This window comes from Seriola aureovittata, chromosome 1 (assembly GCF_021018895.1).
Source record: "Seriola aureovittata isolate HTS-2021-v1 ecotype China chromosome 1, ASM2101889v1, whole genome shotgun sequence".
Classification (NCBI taxonomy): domain Eukaryota; kingdom Metazoa; phylum Chordata; class Actinopteri; order Carangiformes; family Carangidae; genus Seriola; species Seriola aureovittata.
The window spans coordinates 19,963,136-19,990,383 of record NC_079364.1 but is presented as its reverse complement, the minus strand read 5'-3'; the positions used below and the strand labels follow the sequence as shown (position 1 = coordinate 19,990,383).

Sequence of the window (27,248 nt, the reverse complement as noted above, 5' to 3'; positions counted from 1 at the left end):
GGAAGCAGCCGGAGACGCTCGTGAGTGCCGAAGAAGAAGAGAACCGAAGATGACACGAACCCGAGGCTGAATTAAATCTTTTTCTGTGCTGGTTTTAACTGCGAGAGGGTGGCTGTAAGTAAGCAAGCAACATGCTGCGGTGCACTGGCAAATGACAGAGTTATTTGGAGCTTATTTTAGCACATAAAGTCGCTGCTTTCACTGTGGCCACAGCACGTTTGACTTACGGCTGCATTAGCTACTGTAGCTAACATTAGCTGTGCGGCTAACTTCAGCTAGCCACTGTGTTGATGTGTTGCATTTAAGAGTTTTTCAAGACATTTTGTTGGAAGACTGCTTGTGCATGGATACCTTTGTCAACCGTATACCTTTTAGAGGACACACCGTGCACATGGTGTCAAAATGAATGAACGGGCCGAAGTAACGCGAACAAACATGAAAGCTAAAAGTCGCAACTTAGTTAGCAAGCTGTGGATGTGTTGGCGCCACAGCGGCAGCTCCATGTCATTTGCAAGTGCTTCACACAGCTTTGACGATGCACGGCGACAAAAAAATTAATAAAGTGGTTGTCTGAGTTAATCTTGTTTCTGTCCTCCTTTTCAGGCACGACATAACTTTCAGAGAAGAAGACACAACAAAGAGTGTCCCTGCAGTCCACTACACCGTGGTTTCTGTTTTTCTTCAGCGTAGCTTTGAGGCACCTGCTGTGTAAAGTTATCTCAGCCTGTGTTGCCGCCTGCTCTTTGGTGGCAGTGAACCAACGTGAGGTGCTGAAGAGATGGATCAGAACAACAGTATACCAGCCTTCCAGGGGCTGGCCTCCCCTCAGGTACCACGTTAATATCAGCTTTGGTTAAAATATTCAAAATGAAAGCAAACTGAAATATGTGCCTACAATAACTTTACATTTATAAGTAACCTCTTATTCAGGGCCAAAACATAGTACTACCATTATTTTTCACTGTGTTCCAAAAAGCAATTAGTGAGGACCAATGTGAAACAACCCTTTTTGGGATGTTGCCTTTAATGGCTGGACATTATGTATTGTTAAAAGGAAAGGCATTATAAACTGTGGCTTCAGCCTCCACATATTTCGGACTGCAGAAATCTTTGTATATGCATTTGTATATTTATAGATATCAACCAATTTCTTTCTTTTGCAGACAGAAATAAATTTGTTTTGTTTGTGTTGTTCCTAATGTGGTTCTTCTCAATCCCAACTTCATGTTATTTTGGTGGTGTTTTCTTTTGCAGGGTGCCATGACCCCAGGCATGCCAATTTTCAGTCCCATGATGCCATATGGTTCTGGCCTGACACCCCAGCCTGTCCAGAATACCAACAGTCTTTCTATACTGGAGGAACAACAGAGGCAACAACAACAACAGCAGCAGCAGCAGCAACAACAACAGGCGCAGCAGGCCAACACAGGTTAGATCATAACCTCATATCCCTGGAACTGGTGTCTTCCCCATTTATTCTGAGAAAATAATATTTATCATCCAGTTCATGTTATTGAAAAAAAAAACTTTCTTTGGTCTCCAGGCCTTCCAGGTACATCGGGGCAGACCCCTCAGCTTTTCCATTCCCAGACAGTAGCAGGCTCCACCACCACAGCGCTACCAGGGAACACCCCGCTCTACAACACCCCGCTGACTCCCATGACCCCTATCACACCGGCGACACCAGCCTCGGAGAGCTCTGGAATAGTACCACAGCTACAGTATGTTTCATATCCAATAGTATAGTAAATGAGTATATGCCAAATGAGGCCATCACTCTTGAGAATCGTCTACTTAATACACACACCTTTCCCATTATGTTGTGTTTAGTTTAGCTTACTGCTGTATTTTCCTGTAGGGGAAACACGAGTAAAGATCAAAATTATGATCAAGGTGAATCAAAATTTATTTAGACCCCAAATATAAATGTAGCTGACATTTCAGACACTACCAGAGGGTGTCCTGGTGTCATGCTTAGATATGAATGTTTTTTATTACCAAAATTTGACTGCATTGCCATTTTTTCCACATAATTGAATTCGATTTTTAACTACTGATTTAACAGTTTTCCTTTATGCCTCTCTATCAATTCTCTGTGCTTTCCTTACTCTCCCTACTATCAGAAATATTGTATCTACTGTAAATCTGGGCTGTAAACTGGACTTGAAGACCATTGCCCTGAGAGCCAGGAATGCAGAGTACAACCCAAAGGTAAGACTGCCACACAGTAATGTGATCAGCTCTATATTACTCAAAAGCTCAACAGTGTGGCTTCTGTTTTCTTTAGCTGCCATCAGATTCTCTGATATGTCTCTTAGAAATGTTATCATTCCATCATTTCCTCTTATGCACAGAAATAACAAAACTGATGGACATTTCTGCCCTCAAAATATACTGGATATATTTATGCTAAACAGCCCACACAGCCAGTTAAAAGGAATCGCTGTTATCATAACGGGAATCCTGATTGTCCTACCCCATGTAGCGTTTTGCTGCTGTCATCATGAGAATACGAGAACCCAGGACCACTGCCCTCATCTTCAGCTCTGGGAAGATGGTCTGCACTGGAGCCAAGAGGTCAGAATATAGTTTGTTTATTGACATTTCATGTGCTAAAGTTAATGATGAAAAGCCAGTAGAGTTGAATTCAGTAGGGACAATAAACCTTGTCAATTATGAGATACAAGACACATGCTAGCTTGCCTTTCTCCACCTTAATACATGTCCAGTTTTCTTCTTCATCTTTCCCTGTAATCTGCCTCTCATCGACTCACTCTTCTCTCCAGTGAGGAGCAGTCGAGGTTAGCAGCCAGAAAATATGCTCGTGTGGTGCAGAAGCTCGGTTTTCCTGCCAAGTTCCTGGACTTCAAGATTCAGAACATGGTGGGAAGCTGCGATGTGAAGTTCCCCATCCGGCTGGAGGGTTTAGTCCTCACACATCAACAGTTTAGCAGGTGATTTTTGTCGTGTTTTTTATGTTCTGTACAGCTAAAAGCCATGGTCACTCATTTCTAACCCGAACCTGGGATTGCTTGAAATTTATATGACTTTTAGCATAAATTTTACAGACAATATCCAGGTACTAATATCAGGCAGGCTTGCTGTATTTTTCTCACCTTTAAAATTGTTTATTAACGATTGAGCTAGTTCTTGTCATGACTAAAGTAAAGTGACTTGTCTACTGCAGTTATGAGCCGGAGCTGTTTCCAGGGTTAATTTACAGAATGATCAAACCCAGAATCGTCCTGCTCATCTTTGTTTCTGGGAAAGTTGTACTCACAGGTAAGACCAGCTTCACTTCGCTTATTACTAGTAATAGATCAGAACTAGAGTTAATAATATTAGCTCATTGCAGTTAAATGGAATTGAATCTGTGTATATATCAGCTAATAAGTAAAAAGAAATTGCATTACAACAATGTAAGACTAGGTTTGAGTTGATTTACAAACCATTATATAATGCATCAACTAGAGAGCTCAAAACAAACAGACATCTAAAATCTCAAAATTCAATAAAACTTTAAATAAAAATCATCAAGACCATGATGTAACTGGGCATAGTAACTCGTTGTCGTTAATGACATCTGTTTTGTTTGTTGTTCAGGTGCCAAGGTGAGAGCAGAGATTTATGAAGCGTTTGAAAACATCTACCCAATCTTGAAAGGCTTCCGCAAGACAACGTAGGACCTGTGGTTCCTTCCTTTACCATCTCCCCAACCCTGTCTCTTTTTACTCGAACTTTTTTTTTTTATTTCCATGGAAGTATCATCTATATGTTGACCTCTACAAGTGGACTGCTCTGAGGGCTTGTTGTACAGGGATGTAAATAAGTCGCTTTTTACTTTTCATCCCTCTGGTGATTCAGATTTTTTGGAGAACAAACTTTTTAAAGGTCTTTTTTCTGTGTTCTGATCACACATGATGGTATATTTAAAACTCAATCCTTTCTATTTGTTTTTTCAGGTGCTTTAGTTTATGCCCCATGTTTCAGAATTTTTTGTTGCCCTATCACATCCCTGATTGTACATAAGACTGTAAGAAATGTAAAAAGTTGCTGACTGAAAGAGAGGCGGGCTCAATGAGACTGTTGCTGATTTTATTTTACGCAGTTTTAAATAGTTTTGTACATTGTATTTTTAGTAATTGTCAGCTTGGTCTCACAGTTATATGAACGTGTTTGGGTCTGTCAGCCCCACATTCCTATTACAGTATTATAAGAATATAGTTTCTCAAGTCTGGTTTTTGAGAGTTTTATCATTGTACCATGTACATTAAAAATCAGTTTATTCAGCATAGTCCTATTTTCAGAAATGCTGGAAGTAGATTTAACCTAAAATTACAAATTTCAATGTGAGGCATGGTACGGTCCAGTCTGTTAAGTCTGCAGTTACAAGTTGGATGCTCTCAAATTTTGAATTGAAAGAAGTTAAACTAAACTGATCCAAATCCTCCTGCTGAACTTGTCAGCTAGTTGTTGGTTGGTATCACTTTGTTTTGGTTTCTGATACATTTGTACTTAATTCTCTGGAATCAGTCTAAAAATAATTTTCTGTAGAAACAGTTTACATGTCGTAAACAAGAAGTCTTTTAATGGTTAATCATATTATATATATTTCAACTGTAATTAAATGAGTCCAGCCTTTAAGGGAACAATGCTCTATAACTTCTTGAGCTAACTGGACGCCTTGACTGCAAGAGCAATCAGGATCAGACAATTAGACAAATTCCTCCAGAGCTAAAATAGAAAGACACGATACAGTCTTAGGTAAAAGAGGCCGACTACTTTATCTTGAATTCACATTCTTCATTCTAAATTCATTAGCACTAAAAGACAGTGTGATGACAGATAAACTATGCATCATGTTGCCATGTTTATGTATTGTCTAAGTTTTTTTTTTTGTTGTTTTTTTTTTTAATGTACTTTTTGGCCATTCAAAACTATCTGGCTGGATCATCCTCGCTGATTGCTCAGCAACATACTTGGCCAAATGTCTACATTTAGATGAGTTTAAATTTTGGGCACTTGTTGGTGTGTTTGTGTGGCACACAGGCGATTTCAACTAGACACATCCTTGAATGTAAAAGTTAAGCAATTAATCAATTAAAATTTTTGGATTCACAGTGCACTTGGTTTCATCACCTGTGTGTCTGCCACCTGACATCTGTATGGACAACATATTAGTAGATGAGATGAGGTTAAATACTTAATGGTGTTTATTAATTCATTTCTCTGTAATTCTGAGCTTAGCAGCAGCCAGGCAGAAAACAAGGAAGCTCTGTCACATATAAAAGCAATTCTGCGTCTGAAATTGTTAACGTGCTGCACTGTGCATTAATAAATATGTACATACTGACTCTCCTGTTAAAGCTGCTTCCTTCACTACAATAACATTTTAACATGGATTACTGAATGGGCGTACTGGGCACCCGGACTTCACCTGCAAAATATGACAGAAGGAGCAAACAAAACAACCACAAGTCATTGTCTCTTTTTCAGCCTGGGCGTCTTGCTCCTACAGAGAACCTAGTTCACAGCTTGACTATAAAGATTGCTGTGTAACATTATTCAGCCAGTTCAGTGACTTCTGGAGCTCTTCTATGCTTGTGCTACTCTTAAATTGTGTTTTGCATTTATCTTTATCCTGTAATTGCTGCTTGTTTTGTCATTGAAAAGTTACAGTTTGTCTTTAAATTTGCTAAATTAGTTACAACCTAATGAAGATTTGTATGGACATAAATGTTTTTTACATTTAGCACACAATCCTTGGCTTTTGTCAGTTGACAGACTACAGAGGGATTGGAGGTGGTCCCTAAGTCGGAAACCAAACCACAGATTCTGATTATATCAAATGCACCTTTACCAGACAGTCACCAGATACCACACACATCTGATTATTTGTGATTTATGTAACACTGAATGTGATTTATACCAGTTAGTTGCCATTGCAGTAACCTCAGTGAGATAGAATTGATCATTGACTATCAAAAAAAAAAACCCCAGACTTATACTGTGCTTTATGTTCATTTTCATATCGTCTTCGAAGCACTAAAAATGCAAAAAATTACATGACTTGGATAACTTTGTTAAAATCTTTATTATGTGATGATAAGGCACAAGCTCATATTGTTTTGCTCATTATCAGCACCAGGAGACCAACCTGTATAAACAGTACGTAGCACTGAGAATGAACATAACCCTCTTAACCACATGGGTCAGAAATACCACCGACGCTTTGCTCTGAACAGCCAGAATTTTGAACTATGATAGAAAATGTTTAGAAGTGGCAGGAAACCAGAATCCCTGTTTCAATATCTGAACCTTTAAAATAATGATAGATAATGCACTGTCAGGACACAGAATAATAAATTTACAAGTGTTTATAATAAAGTTACAAGAAATTTGGCTCAAATTCAGACGGTGAATATCTGCCACCCAACAACATCTTCATTCTCCCTGTTACAGTCTCTGAGGAGTTTGATCCCTCGGTCGGCTGAAATTCAGATTTTTACATTTGATCTGCGTATAATCAGCTGCGTAACAAGAACAGCAGCATGGGTCCAGTCCATTTAATGGAAAGTGACATTACTAGTGTGACTACACCAGTTTCCTCACTGCACAGTCTGAGCTGTCAGATGCACCACAGTGTCCTAAATTGCATCCAGCAGCAGGCTGATATCATGAGTGTTTATGCTGCTGACCCGTGCTGAAGTCCTGCTTCCAGATGAACTCGGGGTAGTACTGGTTGTCCTGGTTACAGCTGGCAGAGCAGGTGTAGACGGCGAGTGTCCCCCAGTCGATACTGGCTCCTTTTGCGTCCACACATAGACTGTTTAATAGCTGGGGCATCACCTACACACACACACACACACACACACACGATAAGCACATATATTAGGCTCCAGCAGATGTAAACACTGTTCAACAACTGGACTGTTACCTGTGTGGAGAGACACAGACACAAATAGTCACTTTGATAAAAATCAACCATTATTGTTGACAGACGAGGTGATGCTAGTGTAGCACATCCTGTACCATATCTGGAACATTTCCAGTAATTCACACCAAATAATAAAATACACTTTAGCGTAGCTTATATCAAAAATCAATTCCCATCAACAATATGTATACACACTTTCATATACTGGGCACACAATAGCACATATGCATTCAAAACTGTGATGAGTGAGAAAATGACTAGGGAAAAAGAAGATGGCATGAGAAGAAAGGAAACAAAAAGAACGAAAAACTCAAGTCTTTGATGGGTTAGATTACTGAGCATTTAATAAGCAGTGACTACCTGAAACTCAAAAGTCCTCTTGGCGCCACAGGTGCATGGTGGGATATCCTGATCTGAAGGGACGTGCTGAGGAGAGATCCATAAGGGAGAACCGCCTCGGCTGTAACGCACCACCTAAACATAACACAGCACTGTGAGGTTGACACAGAGGAAACAATCAGTGTGACGAGTGTCTCTGCTTGTTTAAATGCACAGTATGTAACTTCTGGATTCCTTCAGTGTCAGTCGTCCAGGAGGTTTTTGCTGGGACTCAAATTACCTGCACAGGTCTCCTCCTCTCCACAACAAATAACAAGATAAACCATTGAATAAAGCAGTTTCACATTTAAAGTCAGTGATTCACCAACGTTGCACGACGCACACGAAACGTCAGGGAAAGGGCTTGAAGCTGAAACTTCTAACCTTTGTTTTGATTGTTTCTCTGATAACTTTTAATCCAGACGTTCGGGAATTATCAGCAGAGGTGTCCGACTATCCATAACTAATGCATCAGGGAATTAAAACCAGTAGAAACATAACAAAGCAGTTTAACGTTAAGAATCGATGGATCGATCGTACACAGGACAGCTTGGAGGGGCTGGGAGCTGAGCTGCCTAACATTTGCATGGCTTTTTTCTCTGACAACTTAAGACGGACATCCAATGACTAAAATCCTTCATGCGGTTTAAATACATAGTCGAAAACGACCAAGGTAAAAAGTGTATCTTAAAAATGAAGCTTAAAATGGGATTTTATTTAAGGATTTGACACATGCGCATAGGGGATATTATGTCACTGACAGGTGATCAAATGAAACGGACCCTTACCGTGATTAAAATCACAGATTTCTGTAGGTTTGAAATTGATGAAAACATTTCAGGTGAGTACACAATTCAAAAAAATATAACACATAGGTCTAGTTGCTTTTAGACATATTAATGTGGAAATGTTACATGTTATAACTTTAAGAGACCATAATTGTGTTCCAGTTCAGTTTTTGTAATTTTATTTATTTATTTTTTTACCTGGTGTGGTTCTGGTGCAATCTTCTTTTTAAACCTCTGCAGCACTTTGTTGTCTTCAGTCTCACACATAGCCATCTCCTCCAGGTCTGTCTCTGCCAGCGCTGCAGAGAGAATAGAAAGTCTGGATAAATCCCTTAGAAAGACATACTGATTAAAGAATAATAATAATAATAATTGTTCATACTGATTAACGAGTTATCAGAGCTGGAACTAAAACCTTGCATATTTGTTATGTTTCTGTATGACACTAAATGACTTAATGTGACCAGTGTGTCAGGCATAAATTAAAACGTACTGTCTGCTGAAGAGGGACGGTCTACACCTCTGTGAGCACCGTCCCCTTCCTCCTCTCCTTCAGCCTCCTTTGTGTCTTCCTCCTCTTCCTCCTCTCCCTCAGCTTCCTTTGTGTCTTCCTCTCTCCCCTCTTCCTCCTCTTCCTCAGGCTCAGTGACCAGCTCAGACTCGGGGAAGAGGAAAGGAGAGGTTGTGACAATGGATGCGTCTGTACAGAGACAGACAAAAGACAGCACAGACATTTAGTCTCTTTAAACATATGGCGTATTCAGGTTGATTTTTGATCCCTCAACTGAGACATTTCACGTTATCTTGATACTGGATGCTGTAAAATACCATTCACAAATCCTATATTCATGCATTAACAACTGAACTAGTGACACCATTACTGACAGGACTGTTCAGAAGATGGAGAGGAAACAAATCCTTGTGTCGCAAACACACCTTGGCTGCCACACTCCTTCTTGTGTATCTGTTTCCAGTGGAGGGTCTGGTGGTGTTTTCCACAGTAGGTCACAGATTGACAGCGGGAGCAGGCTTTGTTGCCAGGGCAACCACACACCCAACACATTTTAACTCCAGAGACAGGCAGCACACTCTGGTTGTCTTCAGGATCGCTGAGGGGTTCATCCTCTGACAAAAAAAAAAACAAACAGAGAAAAGAAGAAAAAAAATCATGTCAGTAAATCAATCGATAACATGTCAGCAGAAAACAAGTTTCTTCAGGGTTTTGCAGGTACAGCATCGAACGCACTCGTCTGAATTACTGCAATATGCAACCACAAATAGATGAATACATCATACAAAAGCCAAGCTACTGTTGAAACACATAAAAACTGACAACAACTGAAAGAGTTTGAGTAAATATCATCTTTCCTATCACACTGCATCATATTTATATAAGGTCTGCAAACATACAAATATAATGATGAATGTTGATCATTAGCAACTGATTACCTGCAGTGAAGTGCTGCAGTTTCATAAAAGCACAATGTGATTCTGAGCTATAGAGGAGCAGCATGTGTGAATTAAGTGCAGCAGATTCAAGCAATTAGTCAACCTCTCTATATCACTTATGTTCAGACATGGAAAACATTTACATTTTGAACACATCTGCAATACTTCACATTATGGGGTTTACACTTTTACTGACTTCCTGGCAAATGCACAAACCTGGCGGAGGGTCGTAAGGGTAGAACTCATTCCTCCTGGGTAGCTGACTTCTGAAAACTGAATGGAAAGAAAATAATCTGTCAGAAAACTTGACAAAAATGTATCGAGTCTTTTTAAAAAAAATAAAAAATTACGAATGCCCCAGAGAACAGACAAGAATGGTTTTAAAGTGAGGAAAGGGGTAAATGTAGGGAAGGGAGAAGAATGCAAGAAAGCAGAGCAAAGTCAAAAGACTGAAGTGCTGTTAAGTGGGGATGCAAGTACCGATTATTTTCATTATCGATTAATCTACAGATTATAATCTAGATTAATCGATTATTGTGAGATCTATGTAAAAAAAGAAATACAAGTATGTCACAGTTTCCAAGGTGAATTGATGATTTGAAATGATGACTTGATTTTGAAAATGGCTGATGATTAATTTTCTGTCTACCGACCAATAGATGGATTGATTAATTGCTAATTAATTTAGCTCTTTTTTTTTGGTGAGCAGTCTCTTCTACTATCGTGCAACAACACAGATGACAAATGACAAACATAAAAGCTCCAACAATGGTTTCAGGTACCTTTCATACAGCGGCTGTCGTTGTGTGTGTAGCACTCAGGAGTTCTGCAGCAGAACAGAAAGAGAGTTCTGTGGAAACTCCTGTCCTGACCAGACACTGGTGCGTACACCTGCAGCAGAGATGGAGAGGGTTGACTACACAGGATATCACAGGTGAGTCTGTGTTTGTTACATGGAAGTTAACTCAGTGTTACATCTGCAACACAGAGTTGTTGTCAGTCAGAAACCTTCTGAGAGGTGACTGCATCCACACCGACATGGATGTGATGATTTACATGAAATTTATTTTAGCTCTGAATCTGACAATATCCCCATATTTTAAAACTGAGCACAACATTATGCGTCCAAAACTCCAGCTGTTCACTAACCTGGAGCAGAAAGGCCATGGGCAGGCGGCATGTCTCACACTCCAGCCCGGGCAGTGAGGGCAGGTCTTTCTGGCTAAGCCACGCCGGCTTCCCCCCGACTTTACTGGGGAACTGTGGGGATCGAAGCCGCCACGGCTCCGCCTCCTCCAGGAAACCCAGAACCACCTCCGCTGGAGACACGTTTGTATCGCGGGACATATTATAGCGGAGGTTGTCTGTCTGTCCAGTGAACAGGCTTTATTTAAAATACTAATAACTATCTAGTAGAAGAGAAGACTCTGTTAATCCTGTCACAACACATGCAAGACTGGTACATTACTGAAAAGCGTCCGTGAGGAAACAAACACATTTCTTTGGTTCCGCAGTCCTCGCTGCTCCCACTGTAGAGATATTATGGTATACACTAAAATGCTCTTCTAAATTTATATAATGTGTGATACAATGTCAAACTGTATATTTTGGTAGCTTGCCTGAAACTCAGTTACCCCTAGAATATTGTTTTTTTTAAAAACAAGGTTTTAATTGTATCTATCAAGTGTCGTATTTCTTTTCACTCACTAGATGGCACAAATGTCCTGTCTGTAGTCAAAAGTCAAATTAAATCTAGTGGTACTCTATGATACTGAGGAAAGTAAGTGCATTTTGTCAAGTACAGTACACTTTTGAGGCACATGTATTTTGCTTGAGTATTTGGGTTTTATGACACATTTCAGAGGGATTTATTGTGTTTTCTACTCCCCTGCATGGCTGGGCAAGACTCAGTGTCATTTGGATCTGGGTTTGATTAATCCCAAATTTGATTTCCATCCTCTTATAGCCTTGTCTTGAAGAGGGACTGTGTTAAATCTAGTTTTAAGATCTAAACTTGTTGAGTTCACTTGTTATAAAGTTTAGTTTTTATCAAACAAATTTTTCTGGGTCAAGTAATCAACACTCTACGAGCCAGGTCGTATTATTTCATCATCAATAGGTCTGACAGTTATTTTCTTTAATAACTGATTGATCCTTAAGTCTATAAAATGACACAATACAATGAAAAATGCCTCATTATTATCTGAACCCCAAGTAACATACTAACTAACATACAACTTCTTTTTTTGTCTGACCAACAGTCAAAACCCCAAAATGTTGTGTATATAATATAATATAATATAATTTAAGCTTGTTGCATAATAACACAAAACCAATCTTTCCCAGTGCAGAGATGAGATCTCTCTCTCTCTCTCTCTCTCTCCCACACACACACACACACACACACACACACACACACACACACACACACACACACACACACACACACACACACACCGTGATGTCATTAGAGCAGCTCTGTGCTCTGGATGACTGGACGGACACCGGATAACTAGCATTAGCTGAATCCCTGCTCTTGTAATCGGACTTTAAATTATATTTAAATCAACCACGAAGCTGACAGTGGACACGGTCTCAGTCTGAGGATGTTCGGGGTTTACAGAAGTTCAAACTTTTGTGATTTAACCATGGAAACTAGAAAGAAGTGGACAGCGGCGACGACAACAAAGTCAGTTGACAAACGGCTGTGAAGATAACGGACCAATGGACAATGTGAGAGCTGGACCAAACTGAATCTGCTGCCTGGGTCTCCTCCAGCTTCAACTCACCCTCCTCTCCGTGCCAAATGCCTCCGCGGGGCGATGGGAGCTACAAGCCGGAATCTGTGTCCCCTACTCCGCCTGTCCCACCCAGGAGGGTCCGGAGCCGGGACAGGGTCTCCGGCAGGACGCGGCGGTCCGGGGCAGGGGCAGCGGAGAGGCGGGTGAAGTGTGTGCTGGTGGGGGACGGAGCTGTGGGGAAAACCAGCCTGGTGGTCAGCTACACCACAAATGGATATCCCACCGAGTACGTCCCGACCGCGTTTGACAACTTCTCAGGTAAAGGATGGAGGAGACACACTGTACCTCATTTATCAACGAGTTTCACTAGAAACATCAAGTGTGATAGGCTATAGCCCATTATTCCTCTTTATGAAATGTGTGAGTGGAAATGTGGTTGTGAAGTATATTTTTACAGAGTGAAATAGACCTATATTGCAGACCAACAATCAATAAGTTTTTGATTCATTTTTCCATTTATCAGTCCTATAAATGTCAAAAAATAAAGTCTATTTTACATTGGAAGTTGTTCATCTGAAGCCGGATTATTTCACACGACCATCTCTTTCAGTCGTTCACCAGGAACTGATCATGTTAAACCAACTTGATAAATAATAATGAAAATGAAAACTTGGCAAAATTGGAATAGATTATTAAAATGGAATAGCCATGTGAACTTTATAGGAGTCACATATTTAGTAGATTTGGTTTTAGCAAATTGTACCTCCAAATTACCAAATGTGACCTTTATTAGCACTTTACTGAGTGGAAAGCTACACTACACTTGTTATTGACCTTATGGTGTGTGTGTGTGTGTGTGTGTGTGTGTGTGTGTGTGTGTGTGTGTGTGTGTGTGTGTGTAGCGGTGGTGTCAGTGGATGGGCAGCCAGTCAAACTACAACTCTGTGACACTGCTGGACAGGTCAGTGATCTCAACACACACTCAAACACACAGAAAGAGCAGCAACATTTCCTGTTGTTTCATTTAGGCTGGAAACAATGCCTCTTTCTTTCATTCTTCCTTTCTTTGGCATTTTTGCCTTCTTTTAACAACTGATAGGGCCACAAAACTTTGTAAATTGGAACCAAAATTGTTCTTTTTCGAAACATAAGTTCACACAAGTTTTGTTGCTCTATCCACATCTATTTGCTGGTCACCATTTGACTGTGTACAGCAGAAGAGTATGTAGTTTAACCAATATGGAGTCCATTACTGTAAGCTCTAAACTCCAGGGGCTTGGTACACAGACTAAGATTAGTTTTACAGTGGATATCTCCCTTAAATTCAGTGTCTAAACGGGCTCAGTCTTTGTCCAGGAAACTAGCTGTTGGTATCTGGTAGGTCTTTCCTAAGAACGATTCTCTGGCATAAGAAGTGATGCAGTTGTGTCTACATTTGCAACAGCTGTTGATGTGAAAAAAATAGTTGTAGACCTGTCAAGTTAGGATGAGTTACAACTGGTCAGACAGGGAGTATATAAACACACACAAGTAGTTCACTGGTACTGTCAGATAATGTACTTCACCTCATTGATAAGGATAACAGCCGGCCCGTGAGCTCCTGTGGGTGTCTCTGTGAGGGAACAGCAGCTCCAGACACAAACAATGGAAATTGGATTTATGAATGAAAAAAAAATAGACATTGCTATAAAAAAATGCTATTAAAATTCATATTCAGCAGTTGGTCAGCAATATGTCGTGTTAAGTTCAAGAACTTGTGAATGAAAGATGTCACAAGCCTAAATAAAGCAGTAATCGCCTTCGTTGGGTTCTCAGATATGAAGACAAAATGAATGGGAGGATCACAAGCAGAGGAGTGATAGACTGGGAGATGAAGGGATAGAGAGAAAGTCAGAGGGGAGAAACAGACCTATCTTCGTAGTCGATTATCATTTAGCAATAAACAGATCACTCAGTGTCACTGGACAACACCTCTTCCTCCTCTTACAAGTCCACACACCAAAAGAGGAAGCAAGGTCTCAAAAGTTGGCACTCCTGCTCCACTGGTGGGACTAAATCTGAATCTGTTCTGTTGCTTCCTCTTCTTTGAATTTATAATCACTTTTTCTCACTCCACCTTTCCTCTTTTCTCCAACTCCCCAGTCTAACTTTACCAGGACTGACAGGACACATTATTAATTGTGCTGCAATTGTGTCACGCCTCTTCTGTTTGTCTTAATGCACTTATAGTCATAATTTGTTGGTGGGTGAAGTTCTGTAATTATCTCATTGTTTTCAACACTCTCATGGACGCCTGCTCTCTCTTGATCTCTCCCAACCTTCCCAGGACGAGTTTGACAAGCTGCGTCCTCTGTGTTACACCAGTGCAGATGTGTTCCTGCTGTGCTTTAGTGTCGTCAGTCCCGCCTCTTTCCAGAACGTTCCTGAGAAGTGGGTCCCAGAGATCCGGAGACACGCCCCATTCGCTCCACTTGTACTCGTTGGGACACAGTGTGACCTTCGAGAAGATGTCAAGGTGTGGTAAATCTGCTCCGTGCAGCATTTTAACTTGTCTATTTCTAATGTTTGCTTCGATTCTTAGACATTCTTATCAGCATGTAGAAAAATCATCCAGACAATCCATAAACTAACTGGCAGCCCCATAACAATTGCAAGAAATCAAAGGGATTGCTTTATGGCACAAAGAAATACAGCAGATTTTATAGTAAAGCAAAGGATGAAAGACGCTGCTTTTCCAGCACAAACATGTAACGTTAACTGAGTTTCTCCCGATTGCTGATGTTGGTGAGAATTAAAGTTGCACTGAAAAGTTCTCTCCCAACATGTTTGTTCCTTTTAAGTAATGACAAACAGATAAAAACTTTGTGTGCTTTCACTACTGTGACATGTGAAAATGTCTACTTCAATTTACGTTGTGTAGCACTTTAAACAATATCATTCATTTAAATGTTAAAGTGGAAATAAATGAATGCAACACTTCCAGTCATCCATGAACAAGGAGATCCCACTGATCATATCAGAGCTGTTGAACTGCTGTGCTCTCTCTGATCTTATGGAAAATGTCCAGTCACGCTCTTAGAGGACGTCTGTGGCTGTTACTTTCTCATTGTTGTGGATCCTTCTTACTGTCTTGTTACCTTAGTTAAGCCAATGCTCACCTGTAAATCACATGGAGTCTGGACAAAGACGCCAGAAGAAATCAAACTTTTCATGAATTGCAAAGAAAAGAACAAATTGTTTTGCCAAAAATTCCAATGTTTTGACTGTTTTATGATTTTTAACAAAGTTTTATTGTGTAATTGACTTGTGACATTTTCTTTAAATAGAAGGTATAGCTGTTTCAATGGCGCAGCACATAATGAAGATACAAGATCTTTGCAGGATGCTTACCAAATACTCAAAATTAATATTTAGAAAATTGTAATCGGTGAAAAACATTACAGGCACATTTTTCTTGTCTCCTTGACTAATTTTTTGGAAATTCTCAATATGTGACCTAAAAAAGTGTTGCTTGTTTAGGTTCTCATTGACCTGGCTAAGTATCGGGAGCGGCCGGTCGACCCGGCGGACGCTCGGGACTGTGCGGTGGAGATTGGAGCTGTGGCCTACATGGAGTGCTCCTCTCTGACCCAAAAAAATCTTAAGGAAGTGTTTGACACAGCCATATTGGCCAGCCTGCAGAACCACAGCTCCCAAAAGCACCCGAGAGGGAAACAAAAACGACGGAAAAAGCAAAGGCAGACACCGGACAAGATGAAGAGTCTGTCAAAGTCCTGGTGGAAAAGATATTGCTGCGTGGCCTAGAGCAGGCCTGTGATTGGGTCTTGCTATTGTTGCGGTCTAAGATTCTGATCCTCTGTTGACTTTATCCTGGTCTGGATTCAGCTGGGTTTGGGTTCTGCCTGGACTCGCTTTCAGTTTGGGTGTCTCTCTAATGGAGCCTGATGTTGAGCAGGACCTCGACTGGAGTGTGGCTGAGAACCAAAGTAAGACTGTCATGGATCTAAAAATGTTTTTGTTTTTGTTTGGAGAGGGGTTTTAGTCTTATCACAGATGAGATTTACTACTGAGCCCAGCCTGGTTCCAGCAGAACCTGCTCTGAAAACCAAGCAGTTCTGCTGTGTCTTATAAAGAACCAGGTGCTTTTGTGCTTAAATGTCCTTTTTCTAACCTGGTTTTAATCTTAGCCTGCCTCCAGTATGAGCTCTCGACAGGATAAGGTGCTTCTTGCTCTTCTGATATTAAACTGGTAAAAACCTTCCCAGCCTAGTATGGGTTTATGTAGCCTTGTTATGTAGCCTGGAAGGGACCTGGACTGCCTGCAGACTATAAATGGTGTATAAATGAAACTGCATTTAAACTTAATCATTTTTCTAACTTGTCTCTAACTTTAGTCTGGTTTCCAATACTCATGATTAAAAATAACCGCTGACTGAAATAGAGCGGCTCTCCGACCAAACCTCGTCCTTATTTACATAAGAACACGGGACCAGAGCTGATCATTTCATCACTGGACATGATTTAGGTCAGAACGTAGTCAAAAAGTCCAGCCCATGGTCAATTTAAGAGCTTCTTTTTTTATAACTGGGGTTATTGTTGTTCTAATGAAAGAGCTTCCTTCATTAAGCAGCAAATAATTTTATCCTGGTCACATGCACAGTTTACTGTGATGCATCTTACAAACCTAATCTGGAACCTGCATCATGGTTTGTATTTCATTTTTAGTCTGGATCTGTACTATTTATGGAGTTAGGTCTGGCTTGGTTATCAGTGCGTTTGTTTTTCATTGTCCTGCCACTGTGAAGCCAGACAGTGAATAGGTTTGGTCATGCTCAGAGTTTGGTCAGATTCATATCACATCTTATTTGGAAAAGATTTCCAAAGATAACTGGGCAATGTAACCTACAGCATATCTTAGTACTAGCTAAGGATGCTGAACATGCCAAGACTTTCTGAATATCCATGTGATTAAAACACAAGCATTGTTCTGTAAAAGCAAGTTGGATTTTTACCCAAGAAGACTCAACATTGTATCTAGGAGTCAGTGACCTGCTTCAGGTTTCCACCAGTAGCTGTTAAGTAGTAGTTAGTTTATCGTCCTCGTCTATCCTACATTAGTACTGCAGGACTGTACAGTCTGTGAAAATGGACTGGTACCAATGTGGCTTGGTTACATAGAAATCATTGAACTACGCAGGTTGCCTTTGTCTGGCTAGCACTTGATCTTAATGGGACATGTTGCTGTTTTAGCGTTTTGCTCATGGCAAAGTTGTGGCTTGTGGAACCATGTGATCACATGGTTCCACAAGCCACAACTTTGCTCAGTGCAGTAGCCAGGTTACTTATCTGGAGCTCCCTTTTCACATACAAAGAAGACAGTCTAAAACTGAGAATATCGAGAGTTGAGTTTGAATCATTCATCCTGTCAACCAGTAATTTACTCAGATAATTGTACTGCTTGGTGCATGTTTGATTTATGTTTCCAGCTACTAAAACAGCCTCAAGTGTGAGCACTTAAGAGTTGGAACAACCGAGTGCTCTCTGCATGTGTTTGAATTTACAAAATGGGCTCAGCCTTTTGTTTCTGAAGAAAAACTAAAATAAACAAAGTCGGGTTTTTTCTTAGCTTTCCAGCGCAATTGTGTATGTAAGACTGTGAAGTTTCAATTATTTACGTATTCAGCGAAATCTTTTGTTAGTAGTTAAAAACTATAGTTTGATTCATAATGTTTGTTGCTCTGCATTTGCTCCCTTTATCCAGAACTTGATCTTCCGCTTTATTACAGTGGCCACCATGGATTATTTCTACCATTCTGAGTCCATGCTGCGTTCCTACTACAGAGACATCCATTGTCCATCCTATGTCTACTGTACGCTCTGTTAGTTCTGCAGCTGCCTCTGCAGCCTCTTCTCTCTCCAATAGATCAAGTTTTATATGTTGTAAAGCAGAAATAAAAAGGCAAACTGAAACACAAGATGTGTGGCTGTCAAATACTCAACTGCCACGCCTTCCTTTGTACATTGTAGTTACTAAAACAAGAACAAAACCCAATCATTTAAAACTATTTCTCTACAGTTCCTACATCTGAATGGCCCTTTGTATTAGAGTTGCTGCAGCAGAAGGAAAAAAGGGTGCAACCAGGTTGGAGTCTGTAATGGACTGAAGAAGATCCACTGTGGTTTAGTACATATCCAGCATAATCATTCATATTAATCAGACAAAAATGCAAAAATGGATTTTCACTCTTGCATTTCTTAAAAAACAAACAAAAAAATTAAAAAAATATAAACCTTTGTGTGACTAGTAAGACTATAAGACTCTTAAGGTTCAGGGTTAACATCTGTATCCCCCTCACACCATTTCATTTGACTAACTAATATTGTGCTGATTTTGCTTGAAGTAATCAGTGATTTTAACTCCATGTGTCTGATAATATCCCTTTAAAAGTCAACAATAACCTTGATCTGGAGAGGATTAGTAAATCCTGGCCTAAAGGGGAGGGATATCTCATTTTCTCAGTGTCTAATCAATGTTAGTCCAGAGCTTAAGGAGATGTGAACCCTGAGCTAACAGGAATCTTATCCCAAGATTAATTATAGTGTGAAAGCCCTGAAAAAGTGCAGCAGTGTTCTGAGTATATTTTTTCCCTTAAGTGTAACCTTGTGCCATCTTCTAGTGTGTGCTTCAAAGTTGGTTCTCTACTGGTGTGAAATGGAGTGAGCAGTGGTGTGCCTTAAAATTCAATTAGTATTAATTACTTTTATATGTAACTTTTGTGAAGAAACTGTGCTAGTTAAGAAGTAACTTTATTATAAGATTCAGGTTTTTTTCTAACAAACTGATTTTCTTTTCAGAAACCAGATCTGTGGATCATTTTCACCCGGTTAGTTCACCAATCTCTTTTAAACGTTACTGTTATGCTCTACCAAATACTCTACAGCTTAATGTTGGTACCAACATTTGATTTTTACCCCAAAAATGTCAAACCCAAACTGATCCTGAAATTGTTTTGCAATCTGGCAACAAGCTGTGTATTAATGACAGTATTTACAGTGTTGCTCTCCAAGACAAATCTGGAAAAAGGAATCAAATTGAACTGTCTGCTTATGTTGGGTTTAGGCCTCAGTGTAAAGCTGTGACTCCTGATTGCAGGACTGTGCATTTCTGGAGCTGTCTGGTAGTTTTATGCTGAAGATGCTACAACTGCGACTGAATGGGCTCACTGTGTTGATGTTTTACTCATGATAGCAAATGTATTGTTTCTTCCTGGGGAATAGGCATAATAAGTTACTTGTCTTGCTGTTTGTCTGCAGCCTTGGGTGATGGTGGATTTAAGTAGGCTAAAGGTCACACAGACCCTTATGATAGCTGGCACTTCCTCTGTGAGGTTTCACCAGTCTTCCATTTTTAAATTCACAATTTATAGACAGCATAGTAAGCTTCTCTTCACAGTGCGTTATCCTGCATGTGATGTAGGCCTGCGTTCATACTGAGAAAGATATAAACCCGGGTTGATTTATTCCTATTTGAGTAAATTAAAACAATATGAATAACATTTGGGTTTGTTGCTGTTCAATTAGTCAACAAGGGCTTGCATGAGTCTGACAAGGACACATAAATTAGCTTATGATCCTTTAAAGTGAGTAACCTTTTTTGAACAGCATCCACTCTGGCCATGTGCTGAAACGTAGTTTAACAGTAACACAACTAGAGAGGAGTCATAAAGTCAGCTAACTGACTCAGTAATGAAGTAAGCAAACATCAGCTAACATGAGCTACCAAATCTACTGGTCATACAAGTAACAGCAAAACCCCTGAGTGTATTTAAGTGAACAGTGGTTTCAGGTTCTTTTAGGAGTAAGCTGGTTGATCTTCAGCAGGATGTGTCTTGTATGACAGATATATGGTTTTGTAATGTGGAGCAGATGGGTCTCTGAAAGTGAACTATCGTGTGTAATGAGAAGACATGATGGTGACTGTCCACTAGGTAGTCAGAGTGTTGTGCTGTAAACTTGGTGTTTTGTTAAGGTAAGACAAAGTGTTAATGTCGCGTGTTTGGGACAAGTGCAAAGTCTGTGCTTTAACTTGCCACAAAGAAATGTACTGGTGATGTATTTGAGTATAATGACAATGGCTGGCTGTGATTTGTGTGATTGATTTTGTATTGGAACAGGCTCTCAAACGGCCAAAAAAGAATAAAAGATAGGGTTATTAATAATTATCTGTACTGATTACAGTATGATGTAGTGACTCATATTTTGGATGTTTAGAAGACAGGTTGGTGCAGGTATGCCAACGTGCCACATATATCCCTTAAAGCCCGGTGGGTTTAAACAACAGGAGACAGCGGGGGGAAATGGACAAAATGGTTCATTCTTGAGATTTAATCAATTTTTCATTGAGGCTGATACCCCCTAAAGCACACCTGATCTCACTCACATGGGACACCAGCTGAGAACTTCTCTTAGGAAACCAACCAGCTCAGCCTGTGTGAAACATCACTGTGTTTTTATTTTTCCTCAATATAAAAACATGGTAAGAGATAATATACTGCTGCAATCTGCTCACACTGAATTCTCTGTTGAACCGAGGACGTCAGTCAAAGGAACATGTGTTTGTACAGAAGTTTTATACCCTGAGAAATAAAGAATATTTGGTTTAATACACGCTGTGTTTTGTTGATTTTGAGGCTTGGTGCTCAGTGGTGGGACTGGGAATGTGTGCTTGTTTAGATATAACTCCTGGACATATGTAACCTTGTACCTTGACCATGATGTCACAAAAACCAACAAGCTGTAAATGAGAATGTTTTTAAGTATTCATGAGTACACAGCGTTTGTCTGTATCACATTTGTACATTTTTGTGTCTGTTCACCAAAACAATTTCATGAGTTTTACCAGAGAAGAGATTGTAAATAATCATCAGAATGGTCAGCAGCAGGATGCAGGTAAGGCACTCTTGGATGTTTGTTTTTTAGGACAACACATGGCTTTTCTTTGTTGCTCGGGCGCCAAATTAGACGTGTTTTTTTCATGTTGTTGTGGCTGAAGTAATGTTTTGGAACGGCACAGCACACTTTGTGATAACCAAGTGCAACAGCCATGCTGTGCTCAGCTGATGCACATCAAGAAAGAGGGGATAAGATGTGAGCGATGTTTGGGGGCATGGAGACACACTCACATTCTCACACACACACACACACACACACACACACACACACACACACACACACACACACACACACACACACACACACACACACACACACACACACACACAGTGCGCCCACAGAAAGTCATCCAGCTTCACACTGGATCATTGTAAACAGACTCTCTGCCGCTTCCAGGCCCTCATGGTTATGCAAGAGCTTTATTTTGAAGGCCGTCATGTGACATTTGGTTAGTGGCATGTCTCTGGTTCTGGAGGCAGTGTCTGTCTGTCTGTCTGTGAGTGAGTGAGTGAGTGTGAGAGTGGAGGTGCCCCAACTTTAACTGTGTGGGAAACAAATTGATTTGTTCTACCTGACAACACAGAGTAAGTAAATTAACTGCTCTGTGAGTTATGCAGTGCCAGGTCCTGTTCTCATCCATGAGCAGGCCAGACACTGACTGATACAAATCATAATCACAAATCTTATCCTCCAAAATGTAACATCTTGAATTACAATCCGTTGGGAAAAGACACCAGGAAGACTGTAAATGTTTTAAATATGCCACTATTCTCTTATTGTCTCAGTGTCTGTTACGGATTAGTAATTTCAGGAACCAAATGCAGATGAGAACACTAGTGGGCAGCTGCAAAAATGTAATTTAATAACAAAAATGCAGAAGAAATTCAGAATACTGAACAGAAGCAGATCAGACGAACTGACAGAGAGCGCGGGGAAGACAGAGACTTAAATACACAAGGGAGGCAGGGCTGATTAGACACAGGTGAAACACATCAGGGTGGGGCAAACAATCACAGAAGCGGGAAACTGGACAAAGACAGGAAGTAGAAGAAACAGTGGACAAACAAGGTGAGGATTTTCAAAATAAAACAAGAAGAAAACAATAGTCCAAACATAAAGTCCAGACTCAGTAATTTTAGGGGAGGAAAGATTCAACAGTCCAAACAAAGTCACTATGTGGGCAGATCATGACAGTCTCCAGTCAGCAGACTTTCAGTTTTGATGTAATGCTTTTTATTTGTGATCCAAACCTCACAAGGCCTTTAACAACTGATTACGTAATAACAGCATATAATGAAATATTGACCCAAAATGTAATAAAATGCTCCCCTGGATAGGTTTTAAATCTAACTGGCCTATTAATGAACCATGTCATAACACTGTGAGACTGTGCAGATGTCGACACAGTCTAATGCACAACTATGGAAAGTCTTTATCAGCTGTAAACACATGTAGCACCCAAATGAACCTCGACTCGAGATGTCTAGTTTTCTGTTGCTGCCAACATCATTAAGTGAAATTAAGGCCTAAAAGTCCTTGTAATTCCAGTTCAAAATGGGGTCCAAAGGTTTTTTTAACCATGTCATTATATCATGTTGTTCAAGTTTCGTACTTGCCACAATTTATTACGTTGCAGTTTTATCAAACACAGTTACTCAGACAAGTGTTTTATTATCACGGTGCTAGAGAGATGCAGAGGGACATAACCTCTGAGAAAAATGTGTAACACACAGGATATTTATGTTTAGCCAGTTGTTGCTCACATACACACAAAAGAAAAGCTGCCAGTCCTCAAGGCACTGGTTTGAAGTTTAGTTCCAGATCATTTTATAATTTTATAGCCACTCTTCATGTCTCAGTGTCTCAGTGTGTGTACTCTTTGTGAGGACGTGTTTGATTTATAGACCTTATGGAGTGAGGACATTTAACATGGTCTTCCCAACTTCAAAGGGCTGATGTGGGTTAAGATTTGGGTTTAGGGTTCAGATTATAATCAGGTTTATATTAGGGTCAGGCATTCAGTTGTGATGGTTAAGTTTAGGGTAAGGGGCTAGTGAATGCATTTTGTTAGTGAAAGTCCTCATAACGATAGAAGCACAATTATGAGTGTGTGTGTGTGTTACATAACATGAAGTATGAGAGGCCAGAGTGACATCAGTGCTGACTCTTAATGAGCAGAGTGGAAACACAATCTCCACTCTCCTAACAAGCTATAACCCCAATCAATGTGTGTGTAGACAGCTGCTCTGTGTGTGTGTGTGTGTGTGTGTGTGTGTGTGTGTGTGTGTGTGTGTGTGTGTGTGTTCAAAGAGACAGCAGTTAAGAGAAAGTGAAGAGAAGCACGTTAGACAGAGAGACAGATGGGGAGGAGGAGAGAGAAAAACACAAACAGAGTGACAGTTAAAAGCAGAAACATCAAAGGTTTGACGCACCTCCTGCTGCATTTATCAGACGGGGGGGGGGGGGGGGGGGGCTGATTTTGACATTTACAGTATTAAATGTTCTGGAGTTTTACAAAGCACCAGTTTGATCCACAGATCTTGAACCTTCAAAACCAGTCAAAGTCAAATCCTCCTCAGGTCGATACTGTTCTTTACATTGACTTACATTCAAGCCCTGAAGATTGACATTATAAACCTTAACCATAACCACCACACCACTCCTGCAGCCTTCAGTCTGTCAGGGGAGCCAACTTAAACCCTAACCTTGCTCTCAAACAAACCCTTTTCCCTCTTTTCCTTCCTTTCCTTATCACTCTGTTTCTTTTTCTATTTTCCTGGCAAACACACACTCCCTCCTTTTCTGTCTTAATCTGTCTCTGTCCCTCATCTTCTTTCACTGTTCATCACACCACCTCTTCCTCTCTGTTTTTTGCTGCACATCTCTACAGGTTGTTTATTTGAATAACCTAGTGATGACGTGTACGTGTGTGCTGCATTTGCAAATACATATGTGGTGTGTTCAAAGTTCACCCACGTGTCATGTGGCATTTACACAGTTGAAAAAAAGTGTGACGCATACAGTTTACACCCCCACAACTCCTTCTCCTCCTCTGCACATGCATCTCTCCTGTGGACTGCTGACAACAGCTGACCGCTGCGTTTACATAAGCACATTGCAGCTGATAACACCACATACATCATGGTCAAGATGCACTACGTGTTCACAGCTTGATCATATCCCTGTAAAGTGAACAGACACACTAGTATTTCAAATGTCTCTATGGAACATGTGCTAAAGGGAGTAAGCGTGGTATTTACATATATCTCTCTTGTGCAGATAATACGGACAAATCCCTGCAACTATATTTGAGTTTCTTGGTATCATTACAAAAGCTTATCTAGGTTATTGTAAACAGGACACATGATTTTGTATCATTGATCTCACTTTGCCAAACAAGGTAGCATGAGAAAAGATTTGTGAGGATTTTCATTTTAGAGAGAATAGTGTTACTCTGTTTCTTGGGTAATAACTATATCTGATTTAATTAGTAACTGTTCGAGTGGGTTTACTGGAAAAGCTCTCAGTAATAATCTCCTCACACAGCTCTCAGTCTGCAGCAGGAGCAGCTGACACCAGAGCTGAATCACCCGAGAGCTGCGGACGCACGTTAACTTAGTGCTTCAGTCATCACACTGTGTTAAATTAACACCACACAGAAAAATATGACATGAAAAATAATGGTTACTTCCTATATGAGCTTCAATCAGTATTTTTTTAAATATTACATTAGACTTAACTTTTATAGAATATACTTTTTTCCAAGAACATCAATATTCACCAACTGAAAGCAACATTTTTGCATTGTAGCACTAAAGGAGAACAATATTCTGTATTAACTGTTTAAGAATATTATAATATATATTATGTTACTGCTGAAATTACTTACCAAGAGTTTTCATTTATTCTGGCTAAGGTGAGCAGTACTTTGATAGGAGGTCACTGGACTTAATGTACTAATAAATGATAAAGGTTTAATATTACAACAAATCTAACAGGAGAATGAGTCTGTACGTGTCCAGTCCTCCAACATTAGTAAAATCACCTGCATGGCTGTACCACTGGCTTTAAATGTGAGTTCATAAGATTTACAAACAGCTGATGAAAGTAAGGGAAAGAATAAGCCAAACAAACCTCTCTCATTGCAGACATGGCAGAGGAGCACAGGTGTGACTAATTACATTAACGACTACCCTGGTCAGTGATGCAGAGAGCCTGCAAAGGCAAAAGCAGAGACCTGGAATTGAATCAACCACATAAAATGCCCCATCATCAACTTTATTAATTGCACCTGTGCTTTTCCTGCTTGTCCTTGTAATGGTATCCACTGGACGGGGTTCATTTTCCTGCACAGCCTGGAACGCTTTTGATGGCAACTTATTCGAGAGGGTTGCCATCATTAGAGACCACATTAAGTTCTGCATTGCTATAACCTTATAAGCCAATACCTTCAAGAAATGTCCCAAAAAGGTAAAGTAAGAACACTCACTGGGTGTGACCTGAAACCCAAATTTGCTGCAGTAATTGACCCCGCCTCATTTGCTGAAGATCTAAACACCTTCAGCACACGGTTTGACAGCATCAACTGCTCAATGGAAAGCGAGGCACTACTGGAGATTTTACCCTTCCTGGAGCCAGCACACACTGCTCACTACACAGCCGAGGACATGTGTCGGCCATTGAGCTGGTGCAAATCTCTCATTATTATTCCATCTTCTTTGAATCCTCCAGCCTTCACACGGCTTCAGTGCCCACCCTGTGATAAACATCCTGTCATACCGGCACCAAAGAAACCCTGCTCTTTAGAACTAAACCACTCCTGGCCAGTTGCACTCACCTCATTAGCTATGCCTGGAAAAGGTGGTGGTTAACGACATCCCCCAAATAGTTGGATCACAAGTTGACTCCCATCAGTTCACTTAAAAGGCCAAAAAGGGGACTGAGGATGCTGAAGCACAGAGACACAGAGGACATACTCTAATTACACTCTGAAGACATAAAATAGACACTGAACAAACTCTGAATACACTAAAAGCACACACCAAAGGCACTTAAAACACACCCCGACAAACACTGAATACATTCTGAACTTTACACACACACACTTTACACACACACACTTACACACACACACACACACACACGCACACAAATGGACACTTCTGGGAAACAGAGATTAGTAACTGATATTGAGAGGTGGGAGACTGCAGCCTCCCTCTGTGGCCTCTTAAACCAGATGTAACCAGCTGGCACACACACACACACACACACACACACACACACACACACACACACACACACACACACACACAGTTCCCAGTGAGCAGGCTCATGGCCAGAACTTTTGTCCTTTTTTCTCGACTGTGTGAGCCGGCACATAATGAATTGTGTGAGAGAGAGAGAGAGAGAGAGAGAGTTTGAGCTTTTAGGAGTTCAAAGACGCTGCTTCAATGCAACTTTGTAGCCAATGAATCTCAGCTCCTTGAAGCTCTTTAACTGTTGGACTGTTTTAACTTGTATTACATCTCAGATCAGCTGCTTAGATGAAACATTTGAATCTTTACCTTCATATTAAAATAGCAAACAGAAAACCAAGTGAATGTTACACACAAGCAACCAGAAACAAAAACCTCAAATGCAGGGAAAGTGAGAGCACTGTTGAGTTAAGGATGATATGTATGGGTGTGTTTGTGTGTTTTAAGAGAGAAGGATGAGTAAATGTGTTTGTTTAAACTGAAACAGTCAGCGGGGGAGAGAGTGGGTGTGCGATGTTGAACTAGTAACTGAGTCAAGAGTCAGAGTGAAGTTGCCAGTTTAAAAAATCCTGGACCATTTGTAAAAGTAGGGTAAATAAATTAGGCGTACTTTCCTAAAGGAGAGCTGTTGAAGTACTAACAGCTCACTGAATCAGTCATATGCTGGAAATTCTCACTGAAAATAAAAGTATTGAGGGTTTTTTGGAGCAAAATAGTTTTTCAGCCAAGGATGAAGATGTCGGTCTGT

General features: G+C 40.3%; 3 protein-coding genes across 6 annotated transcripts; 2 read left to right on the top strand and 1 right to left on the bottom strand.

Annotated features, from left to right (window-relative positions):
• Window positions 1–9: 9 nt before the first annotated feature.
• tbp (TATA box binding protein) lies at window positions 10–5,353 on the top strand. The gene is made up of 9 exons (XM_056375229.1): window positions 10–114; window positions 604–829; window positions 1,255–1,429; window positions 1,544–1,721; window positions 2,124–2,211; window positions 2,486–2,577; window positions 2,787–2,954; window positions 3,188–3,282; window positions 3,604–5,353. Exons 2-9 carry the CDS (start codon window positions 779–781, stop codon window positions 3,681–3,683), a joined length of 927 nt encoding a protein of 308 aa, XP_056231204.1. The 5' UTR covers window positions 10–114; window positions 604–778; the 3' UTR covers window positions 3,684–5,353.
• On the bottom strand, window positions 4,888–26,202 carry pdcd2 (programmed cell death 2). Of its 4 annotated transcripts, none has more exons than XM_056375228.1 (9): window positions 26,083–26,202; window positions 10,702–10,871; window positions 10,335–10,443; window positions 9,769–9,825; window positions 9,040–9,228; window positions 8,597–8,803; window positions 8,302–8,402; window positions 7,298–7,411; window positions 4,888–6,849 (listed from the first exon to the last, which is right to left on the bottom strand). In XM_056375228.1, exons 2-9 carry the CDS (start codon window positions 10,717–10,719, stop codon window positions 6,676–6,678), a joined length of 969 nt encoding a protein of 322 aa, XP_056231203.1. In that variant the 5' UTR covers window positions 10,720–10,871; window positions 26,083–26,202; the 3' UTR covers window positions 4,888–6,675. The 4 variants fall into 4 exon arrangements, with proteins under 4 accessions (XP_056231203.1, XP_056231202.1, XP_056231201.1 ...); XM_056375227.1 differs by lacking the exon at window positions 26,083–26,202 and adding an exon at window positions 12,342–12,473; XM_056375226.1 differs by lacking the exon at window positions 26,083–26,202 and having other exon boundaries at window positions 8,624–8,803; window positions 10,702–11,045.
• On the top strand, window positions 12,023–20,958 carry rhoua (ras homolog family member Ua). Its single transcript, XM_056375230.1, has 4 exons — window positions 12,023–12,611; window positions 13,196–13,254; window positions 14,620–14,808; window positions 15,813–20,958. Exons 1-4 carry the CDS (start codon window positions 12,359–12,361, stop codon window positions 16,095–16,097), a joined length of 786 nt encoding a protein of 261 aa, XP_056231205.1. The 5' UTR covers window positions 12,023–12,358; the 3' UTR covers window positions 16,098–20,958.
• Window positions 26,203–27,248: the final 1,046 nt, after the last annotated feature.